Below are 11,819 nucleotides of genomic sequence, written 5' to 3' on the forward strand. Positions count from 1 at the left end.
AACACTGGATCTGAATGTCTTGTGTCAATTAAATAACTTTACCAATCTTCAGAACAATTGTGCAGCTCTGCCAGGATACGGCTGGCACACGAAAGGAGCGCCAGCTCATTTTCCAAGAGGGAGAAGAGTAACCAAAAGCACATAGGATAGGAGTCAGGTCATTACTTTAAAGAAAATCTACCACCAGGATACAGGATTGTAAACCAAGCACACTGGCATACTAGTGTGTGCCCCCTCTGGTAGGATCTGCTCTTCTTTTGGATCAGTATGTCAGTGTGCTTGGTTTATAAGCCTATATCCTGATATGTCCTTTAAGGGATGAATTTGTAGATAAAGTACACAGAAGGGATCTACTGGAGGCATGCCAGCACTCTATGTCTTACCAGTCCTGCATGTAAAGGTATGTAAAGGGTGTAATGCAGCCACAGGTTCTGTGTGCCAAGTAGTTTTCTATCCACATATTGGAAGTCTGTCACGCTTAATAGTTAATACATATCCAAACAAGATTGGTCCCCCTGGAAAACATACCCACAACACATACGGGTGGCACATTTATGTTGGGTATGAATTTGACCAGGGCAACAAGTGCTTGGTGTCTGTACAGCTTTGTACCCAGAGACTGGTCCTACGATGTGTGCAAAAAACAGGACACGTCAAGGGTCCCAAAAGGACAAGCAATGCCATGAAGGATCACACACTTTGCATATACACATACCCATGTACACAAACTACTCAATGACAGGCTGTGATCTTATGCAAATATAGGCAGTGGCAGGTGGTGCTGAGCTGTGCAAACAATGACATTTTCTGGCTTTACACTATTAAATGCAAGAAAATAATAATAAATAAAAGTCTTTTTTGGGAAAAAGTGTTTATTCATTGCATTCCAAAACACAATGCAAAAGTATTGTGCGTACAAAGGCTCAGACACAATGGGAAGCAAAGTTTTTGAACCATATGAGAAGCTCAAAAATCAGGTCATGTTGCAAGTTCCTCAGTGTGCTGGTATCACTACTCGTGACATATATGCTGTGTTCAAGTGCCGCCATTGTTAACACAAAGACATTTGCATTTACACTGTTAACATTGTGTTAACATTCCGTTCAGAGCAGTGCAATGCCACTTACGTCTGCAGATCACGGCGTGGAAAGAGACCTTTGCAATGCAAAACTGCGGCATAAAATGTGCACTCACACGGAGCTGATTGCGGTCACTGACCTTTGTGATGGATATGAAGACTTTTTCTAGGATGGCATTGGGCTGTGCTTTTCGTGGTCCTTTGCCCTGAAGACCCAACCGTAGTGCGCATGGCTTAGCAAGAAACCTGAAAAATAGAAGTAGGTTAATGCGATCAATGTAAAAGTGAAGCTTCTAATGATGACAATAGCTATAGAGGACAGCGATACATTGGACATCTGGGCTAGAATTAGAAAAAAACGGACTGCTTTTTATTTTTTACAAAAATAGTTCCTGAATTATAAAAGGGGTTTCATCAATAACCATATTTATTCCCCATCTTCAGGATTATGTCTAATAAATGAGGGTCTGACTGCTGGGACCCCCATACAACTATGAACCACAAGCCCCCCTGAGCCATCTATGCAGCTAACAGAATGACTGATCCCAGAAATCTATGTGGATCACAGGACGGGTTTATCCTGGGCGCCACCAATAGTATGGTTGATGCCAGAGGCTTGCCGTCTCCCCTTCTGCCGATTACCAGGGGTCAGCCCATTTACTAGACATTTCATTTGGCCAATGTTTTTCATTGGGAGCGTCTATTATTCTTTCACAAGTCGGTCTCACAGGCAACTTGGCTTGGATACAAGGACAGATGCCAACTGCTAACCACAACCTGTAACCACTAGTAAAGCAGACAGGACACAAGCACACAGAAAGCGAGATACACAGGACATGGAAAACACTACTTATATTAGTGGCCATTGAGCTAGTAGGTGTAAAGCTCTTTTGCTTCATTGCCTTCCTAGTTACCACATGCCCTTCCTGAAAACTTGGGAGCGACCCCCCCACCACCTCCTCCGCGGATTGTGAGCGTGCACAATGGAAGGCCGAAGGGGTTATCCTCACACTGCAGTAATGGCAGGAGCAGGGAGCCGGCAGTGTAGCTACCTAAACTGGGGACTTTGCAGCAACGACATGGGGAGAATTTTTGGCTGGCTCAAGACCACTGATGACAGCAACCCAGGGTCACCTACCGGCCAGCATATAGCATAACAGAATGGTTTTCCCAGAAAAAAAAATCCAACTTTGCTGAAATCAGTGAAGCAACATTTATTAAAAGTGTATCCCCACTAAACAAGTTGGGCCCTATCCACAGTCTTGGGCCCAACTTGCTGATCAGAGGGGATCTTGGGGACGAGACCCTCCACAGATCACGGGTCCGATGTTTCCCAGTCGATCCCAGAGATGAACGGAGCAGCTGGCCCCGCATGTCCGGGCTGCCCTATTCATCTCTATGGATTGCCGAGTAAGCCGCTTGGCAAATCTGTCAGTTCTATAGATCTTTTGTTCTGTGGGGGTCTAATCACCAAGACCCCCACCAATCATCAAGTTAGGCCCTATCCTGTGAATAGGGCCCAACTTGTTTCATGGGAAAACCCCTTTTAAAGGATGCAAAAAGTAGCTGAGTACTTTAGTGGGTCTGTCCAGGAACAACTCCGGGGGTTTGTGAATATAGGTAACAGCGCTCCAATGCAGTGCACCACTGCCCATGACCATTGGCCTGTCTGTATAGAGCGTTGGTAGTGAATGGCATCAATACGTGTGCCTGCTACAGCTTTCAAGCCACAATCAGAGGCTGTAGTTGGTGCGTAGCCTTCAATGCTATGTCACATAAATAAAGGCCGGAGGTCGCCGCTGCACTGTAGGAAGGTAAGTATACACAGTTAAGTTCAGAACCCCTTGGGGGACAATGAAAAAAAAAAAAAAAAAAGTGTTACTGGCCGCACCTCGCCCTTATCACCATAAGGTGAAATTTCACATCCATGTGTCCAACCTAAAGTCAAGAGTCCAGGCCGGGATTAGAGCCTTCAGGGATCACGATTCACCTCATACAGCAGTCACTACACCTCACTGGACTTACCTCATGTACTAAAGCAGTGTGTGTACTTACACACGTATCTACACCTACACCCCTTTTACCTGCTGCAAATATTTCTTTCAAGAACATATTCACCTTTATTAAAACACCAATCATCAGCTTGTTAAATACACAGAACTCAGCGAAAATGGAAATCTCGCCTTCCAGCTCCGTATGGGAAGACGTGCACGTTGCCCTTCCACCCCAGGACTAGTTACACTATTGACAGACAGACAGATGGGCAGGAAGCCTTTCACATCCAGACACCAGAGCCCATGCTAGTATCCGCCTGTAGGTATATCAGTTACCATCAGTAAGACTAGTACATGCAGATACACAGGGCGCTGACATAACACGCTACTGCTTATCAATGGCATCACCCCAAACCAGCCATATGCCCAATACCCAGACTCACAGGACCTATACCCTCAACCAGATCCAGAATGCTGGCACCAGTGATCACAGAAACCTATGCCAGGCTAGAAGTGGAGTAGTTTTTAATCCAGAACCTCTTAGTAATTACGCCATTTTTACAGGGAGTATTAATATTGGCGCACCATGCACTTGAATTAATATTTCCCCCCCCCCCTCCCCAGAATGTGAAAGCATCAATGTGTAGGGACAAGGGGAATGGTAGTGCCCACCAATTACCTGGAGGAAGGTAAAGCTGCTCACAAACTGAGGTCTCACTAGAACCAAACGTCAGCAGAATATTCTATCTGATACAGAACGTTTCAATTTTCAAATATAAAGATTCTTTGGGGTATAATTGGGAAAAGCTCCTCAGGCTGATCCTCCAGCACACCACACACTGCACATGTGGGAAGTAACCATTAACCAGTAATCCAAATTACTGAAGGGGGGGGGGGGGGGGGGGGGGGGAATAAGAAAAATAAAGATGTTAAAATCTGTGCCACTCCTGCCCATACATTGGGAGAGATTTATCATGTGCCGATGCGGTCATAGCTTTGCGTAAAAAAAAAAAAAAAAAAGCCCAATCCACCGAACGCCTTGCCCCCTCTACACCATGTGGCGTATTCACTGTTGTAAATGCAAATTCCTGCACTGCACAAGAATTTGGCTTTATTTCACTGCTTCTACACCAGAAAACTTGTGTTGGGGGGAGATTTGTGTTCCTTAATATCGGAGCTGAAATACCACACACACCCCATGGACAGGCGCGGCACTGCAGAAGGAAAGCACTCATGTTTTTCTAAACCAGGACACCCTTTTAAAAGAGTATGAAAGGGAAGCAGCCATATGACAATTTATGGTGGTGTCATCTGGGCCAGAACTATATGAACAGGCCCAATATTTTAAATAGACAAAAACATTATGCCACAGAATGTGGAGCTATTAAAACAAAAATGATATACCGGTAATCATATTTACCTGCAGAATAAAGTTATTTATTTATTTTTATTTTATATATAAATGTTTTTTTTTAATACAAAAAAGCAAGCGGTGCACAGATTATAACAAATACAGCACCTACAGAAGGGGTTAAGGCTAAGGGCACACATTTGGTGTTATTCACGATTTTGTGATGTGGGAGGAATAATAAAAAAAAAAAAAAAAGTACGCCATTGCCACATTACGGCTTTGCGGATTTTCATGAAGATTGATTTTGTAAATGCTGTACAATCACAAGTGGAACAGTGCTTCAAAATGATCTCCACAGAACAGGAAGCAGCACCAGTGTCTCAGTGTAAAAATTTTAGAATATTTTGAACTCCTTCACGACTGCCATATCACTATACACGCCATATTTGCAAATGCCCCATGCAGATAGTATGTATATACATGTCAAGACAGCAAACTGTTATATCTCTTGAACCGTGGCACCTAGAAACACAATTCTTGAGCCCCATTAAAGAAGAGAATTTATGTTCTGGGCAGCGCATCCCGAGTTATATGTTGAAGGGAGGAAAAAAAAAAATAATAGCTTTTTTTTTTATTAATACAGATTTCAAATCCTGACAGCCTATATTCACACACATGGGTGGGCACATGGCGGCGCCGGGGAGAGGAGGAGGGATTGAGCACTGCTCCATAGAGGAACACAGTGCCGTATCCCTGGGAAAGATAGTACATGTCCCATTTTTCTCCCAGCTACGGAACGGTATGGTGCCGTACGGGAGTGCACGCCCATTGCTGTCTATGGGGGATGGAGGGGGGCGTATATACATCGCCCCTAAAGTTGGTGTGAATATAGTTTAACAGTGTATATTTATGATTCTGTTTTGCCTAGAAACACAATCCCGACATACAATTAAAGAGAATTTCCCCCTTTAATATAATAACAGAATTCTGTTTATAGGTGCCACAATTCAGGCAATATAAGGGCGATGCAACACGTCACGTTTTTGGGCTGTTTTAACCCCTTAACGCTCTGCGCCGTAGCTCTACATCACGGGAAAGTAAAATTTGTTACGCACAAAATAAGCCCTCAAACAGGTCTGTACACGTAAAAATGAAAAAGTTATGGATTTTTGAAGTTGGAGAGCGAGAAATCGGCCGAAAAACCCTGCGTCCTTAAGGGGTTAAAGCATGCGTTTTTGAATGTTTACCATGTGTTTGGCTGCTTTTAATCTGTGTCACAGCTACCTACACTTCTAGAAATGAAGATAAACATGTTCAAAGAAGCCAAACACACGATAAACATCCAAAAACGCAAGCGTTTTTAAACGGACTGAAAACGCAGGATTTAAAACGGGCCAAAAACGTTTGAAATGAGCCCTCTCTAGTCTGCCAGCTCAAGGCAGGAAGGAGAAGAAGCCGAAGAAGACACTTTGCAAAAGTACATGCACCCTCTGCCTCTGAACCTAGCAAATGGTGTACAAATGTATAACATATTTTGGTAAAAGTTTATACAATTTTAACACTTATTAAAAAAAATTCACTGGAAAAAATGTAAAACTATTCTATCATTAAAAAAAAAAAGTTACTTTTCTTTTCTCAGGACATGTAAAGCGGTTCCATTTAAAGAAGAACACGAAGGGGTTAATGTGAATAATGGCAAGTAAGATTGCACTTAAAAAAAAATTATTTTATTTTATATATGGAGATTTTTATCCTCCATGTAATTGGTGTAAAATGTGTTTGCAAAGAATACAACACGTGGGAAGCGCTTGTTTGGCTGGCAGCTATTCCTTCTGACCCAGATCAAGCATAAGAGTTACTAAATGTCTTACTAAAATCCGGAATAGGGCAGGGATACCTACATATACATGAAATGGTCGGCTGGCGTAGTTATTTTGCAAAAGGCAGCGAGTATTATATAATTAGGACACAATGTAAGTTCCTTTATTACATCAATGGGTGCAGTGGTACAAAGCGCGACAGCCTCAATGGATGAATCCAACACCCGGCAGTGTTCTCTGGATTATCAGTGTGGATTTTAATTGGTGTCCGTGTAAGACGACAAGAGATCTCCTTGAGGTAGAGGATGCAATTTAAGACAAGGGATTGCAACCAAATCCCTGACAAGGATATCTCCATGTAACTAATCCACAGGTGCTAATGACTTTGCTGAGTGACTCTCCGTGTCATTAATGGCTCGGCAATCCGTAAATAACCGTCATTCTATACATTAACCACAATAATTAGGGGTTTCCTAGAAAACAGGATTTCACAACTTTAGGCAATACGTGGGACAGACATCCCCATGCTGGTAACTTCAGGTTCCTGCAACATTAGCATTACAAAATAGACCGCGGGACGTAGCCTAAGGTCGTGTTCACACATTGCACTTGGATTGCGTTTAGAACTTGTGCATTGTTTACCAGCAAAACAAGAGTTGCTAGTTCCCCTAACATGAGCATTTAGGTCTAAACGCACACCATTGATTGGGGATATGTAACAATCTATATTATGGAAATCAAGAAGTTTATAAAAATTATACTAATAAAAAATATTTAAAAGCATTACTGCAAACAATACATACTGTGTAATATCAATAGATCACTTTCAAAACTACATTGGATACAAGACCCTCAAGGGGATCCTGTATTTGTATTTATCTCTATAATCCATATTTTTATAGACAAAGATAATAAGGCCACTCTCTGAATAAACAGAATAATGTTGGTTTGTAGTTAGCTATGTGTTGGTTTGTAGTTAGCTGTATGGCGGCTGCAGGGTTATTATATACAATATTCGGTCATAGTTCATACAAGCACAATCTCCCCATGTCCCGCAGCAATGATTAATGACTTGCTATAAGGTAACGTTATCAGCCCTCTGTGCATATAAAGTTTATTGCATGTACAGTACTTTAACACTCCTGGTGTGAATAGTACGCTATCCCTCCAGGTAGGTGGTATCAGTGCCGCTTGTAACCCGACATTCGGTGCCTGGATCTGGAACGGATGTGAAGCCCCCCCACCAAGACACAGCTGATCCCCACTTCATGGCTCACCGGATTCTCACTGGAGGGTAGATAAGTATTTATCTCATGGGGTAAATAGACGCTCGGAGGTTTGTGAGGGCCCTAAATGCACCGAAGTTTAAAACTGATCTATTGATTTTACATATATTGTTTGCAATACTGTTTTTAGTATATGATGGAGTGTCACTGCTTGCTGGTAGAACAGCATCAGCATTCTTAAAGGGATTCTGCAGAACCTTGAAAGTCATGAAATCAAGATACAAACTAGTAAAGTGGTTCTCCAGTGTCAACAAGTTTTAGCCCTAAGGGACAACTTGCTCATCATTGGGGGTCTCAGTGAAGGGACCCCTGAAGATCCCAAGAACCAGGGTTTCATTGTACCCAAAGATGAACAGAGCAGTCTGCTGCCTATGTGCCCAGCTGGTCTGATCATCTCATGGCACTCTACATACCCTGTGAAAACATCCGTGCATTAAAATATGTCAGGGCGGATGCCAGAGAAGGTGCCTCATTATTGGGCAAGTAGCCCCCTTTTACATTTGTATTTTACCACTTGTAATCTAGTCTCAAGGATTTGGGCTACTATAACACATGTAGGGGTTCTCTCTCCTTGCATTAATTCTACACTTGTTACTACTTGAGACTTGCATAATAGTGTTATTTCTGGCACTTTGCCTGTGCGGTCCTTGAGATTCATCTCTTTATATATTTGTATTCTTTTGTCTTTGATAAAGTGGATGTGTTTTTATATTGCATGTGGTTTTGTAATGGATTTTTCCAATTTATTAGCAGCGTCAGAGATGACTAAAGCGCCGATACATGGGTGACCGGCTGCTCCGGTCACCTTAGGGCACAACTGACTCCCGTTCTTGGGATCTGTGAGGGTTCCATCCCTGAGTCACCCACCGATTAGCCGATGACTTGTCACAGAAGAAGCCCTTTAAATCCTGAATTAAATCCCACTTAGGTCACTGCAGGTCAAACAAATACAGTATATACTTTTGATCCTTAAACACCCCAGGTGCTATTTACCCCTTAAAATGGTTTTCAAATGAAGCAGGATAGGGCCTAACTTGCCGATGGGATGGGACCCCCAAGGATCACGAGAACGGGGGTCCAACATCACACCCAAAGAGAATCGAAGCAGCCGCTCGCACATTTGGGGGTTGCCACAATCATCTCTATGGAGCTTTGTGGACTGCCGATTACGCTGCTCATCAATCTCCATTTGCTCTAAGGGGCAGTTCTAAGGCCCCCACCGATCGGCAAGTTGGGGGCCTATGGTGTGGCTTAACTTGCTTCCTGGGTAACCCCTTCAAAGCTTCATCGCAGCCATGTTATTGGGTTCAATCTGGAATAATGGCACAGTGAACAAAGAACGTTGTGCACCGCTGCAATATAACAACCCTTTCCCAGGGGGAAAAAAAAAAACGAGTATCAAAATGTCCACAACTCAGACGTAGAATGCTACCCGTGAATTCAATTACAGTCACAAGACTCCATCTACAAGAAGGCAAAGACTTCACAGGGTCGAGCCCGTTCACATGCTCCACTGCTCTGCACATTATCTGTAGCATACGGTTACACAGGGCTTATCAGTGTTATATAGTGGAGCTCCGCAAGATACGGCCACAAGTGAAGTAAACAGCCAAGACACATGGTCCAGGTCTAAAGGTGTATTTACACGTAGTGATTATTAGGAAGAACCTTAGAAGGAGTGACTAGAGGTGAAAGAACAAACAGATGACAGAACGTCAATGAAAAGCAGAAAAGTTTACACTAGTCCAGTGCTGGAAAAAGTCTCCAGGTAGAATGACACGAATACACAGCTGCTTCATGTGTACAGGGATTGAAGAGGCAGATCCCAGAACTGAACACTATGTAGAATACTGATCTTTACTTAATGGCTCCATTCACTGTATTGACTCCGGTGCTGGAGAAGGCTGGATCAGTGGGGGTCCAGAATACAGGACCACCATCAATCTCATCCTGATGACCAATCCTGTGGTTTCATGTCTAGAGGCAGAATGAATGAGGAGACCGGCTGCTTCTATTACTCTATAGAAATGAATGAGGAGACCGGCTGCTTCTATTACTCTATAGAAATGAATGAGGAGAGCCGCACATTACCTTGTCTCTGGCTGTGGCAGCCTCCTTACCCGCTGCTATAGAGCTTGCCACCCACGTCACACGCCCAGTATCATACATAACACAAGTGTGTGGGGCAATTTATAACATTCCCAGATACATTTTTCTGTTCCATTACATTATTATATTGTTTTTGTCACTGAGCTATGGGGTGCACAAGGGACGGGGTCCCCTACTGTTTTCTATGTCACCCAGCACTAAATACTCCTTACAAATGTATTGTAATTGCAGCAGAAAGAAGTGGCGAAAAGAAAATGGGCGCAGCGGCCCTGGCACAGTCATCCGGGTGACCTGAAAAGCTGATGTGTAAAGAGAAAAACTAATTTCTCTAAAGCCAGGGTGATGGCACAACTCAGAGTAGGAAGTTCTCTCTAAGGTCAGGTTCACACAAGCTCCAACAAGCACTGAACAGTCAGCAAGTGCACACACACAACGCCTGCCTCCATTCATATCTATGGGGCTGCCCAAATCCTATACAAGTGAATGGAGCACATCACCAGGGCTCTGACCTGTATGGGGAACTTCAGGCTACTAGTAGACCCCCTACCCAAATGCAGTCAGACCATAGGACTTGCCTGGTTGCCCCCCTACCCAAATGCAGTCAGACCCTAGGACTTGCCTGGTCCCCTCCCCCCCTACCTACAGTCAGACCCTAGACCACCACCCTTCCCGATACAGTCACAGCTTTTCCCCTAAATATACTCGGACCATGGACAAGATTCCCCTCAGATCCCCGTCACAAGGCAGATGACACCCACCTTAAGCATAGCCAAATCCTGGATGAAAACTCCCGAAATATAGGGAGTATCCAGAAGTATTAATACCAGAGAGTAAATTTAGGGTGCAGCAAGCATGGGGATCCCTGCCACACCCACATGGGGCCCCCAATCTACACGGCGTGCCCCTCACTCTGCCAGTAGTGCCCAGCATGCCCGTCTCCATCACTCAGCGGATGAATGCCGGGGCCGCTGGAGCTCCGGTTGTCCGGTCCAGGGCTCCGCTGCCTCTCACCTCTCGAACAGCAGCCTGAATGCGAAGATCCCCAGCGCCGTGGGGAAGGCGTAGAGGAGGTGTCCAGCCCGCGGGTACTGCTCCCCGCTCTCCGCGTCCGCCAGGTCCGCCCAGGTGACGTTCTGCGGGAGCCAGAAGCGCTCATTCCAGAACCAGGCCGAGAGCGCAGACATCTTCCCTCCGCTCCGCCGCGATCCACGGGACAGAAGCAGCCGCCGCTCCGGGGATGACGCGCGCCCCGCTCTGCTCTCTGACACGGAAACTAGGCGGGACTGACAATGCTGCTGCCCCGGCCCCGCCCACACAGCAGACCGCACCCGGAATCTCTCCTCGCCACAGCAGCAGCCATGCTGCTACTCCAAATGGTCACTGGAGACATCTTGCTCCACTCAGTTTTCAGCGACCGCCATCTTGCTTCACCCAAACGGCACGTCTACCTCACATGACAGCATTTATGCGCGACAGAGGAAATGGGGCCAGTCGTATACTGTATAGCCATCGCTGTTATTTGGCTGCTTGTCACGTGAAACGGTTCCCCATTTAACTCGTTTTAAGACAGTAGTATCTATCCTGTGCCCTAAGCCACAACCTTACACAACCCCTTGTATTGGCATCTAATACATGTGCGTATTTGTGTGTCACATTTGCAATGAACAAAATTTTGTACAGGATTATAGAGGCCACTGTGTTCTTAGGGACTTTAAGTGCTGCAGAAATTCTTTTGTAACCTTGGCCAGATCTGTGGCAGTTATTTGGACCTTATTATTCTCGTGTTCTGAGATGCACTGTGAGGTCTTACATAGGGTGAAGACACACGTGTGTGTAATAAGTTTAATTAACCGCAGCTGGACTCCAGTGAAGGAGTAGAACCATCTAAAGGAGGATCAGAAGGAAATTGGCAACATGTTACCTAAACATGAGAGTAACAGCACAGTGGGTGAATACTTATGAACAAGGGCAATTATAGCCTTTTTCTGCCCGAGGCAAAAATGTAAAGTGCTGCCCAATCCCCCCCCCCCCCCTTCCTGGATCCAATTGTCAAATGTCTTCAGCTCTATGCAGTGTAACTCCACACAGTAGTCGTAAAAAAAACAGTCACTTAACAGTTTAATGGATCATGTTCCAAAATATATATTATTCGCTATTCCCCACATAAAACATCCTTTATAT

At 44.5% G+C, this 11,819-nt stretch overlaps 1 protein-coding gene across 2 annotated transcripts in view; it reads right to left on the minus strand.

The window, feature by feature from the left end:
- CERS5 (ceramide synthase 5) overlaps positions 1 to 11,072 on the minus strand; it is a 30,380-nt gene extending 19,308 nt beyond the window's left edge. Inside the window, exons 1-2 of one of the 2 annotated variants that reach the window (XM_072134528.1) lie at positions 10,650 to 11,072; positions 1,219 to 1,324 (exon numbers count right to left, since the gene is read on the minus strand). In XM_072134528.1, the coding sequence (XP_071990629.1) occupies positions 1,219 to 1,324; positions 10,650 to 10,822 (279 nt within the window). In that variant the 5' untranslated portion in view covers positions 10,823 to 11,072. The remainder of the gene's footprint in view (positions 1 to 1,218; positions 1,325 to 10,649) is intronic. The other variant, XM_072134529.1, reaches the window with a different exon arrangement.
- Between the last annotated feature and the right edge of the window lie 747 nt (positions 11,073 to 11,819).

The sequence above is a fragment of the Engystomops pustulosus genome, chromosome 2 (assembly GCF_040894005.1).
Source record: "Engystomops pustulosus chromosome 2, aEngPut4.maternal, whole genome shotgun sequence".
NCBI classification, from domain to species: domain Eukaryota; kingdom Metazoa; phylum Chordata; class Amphibia; order Anura; family Leptodactylidae; genus Engystomops; species Engystomops pustulosus.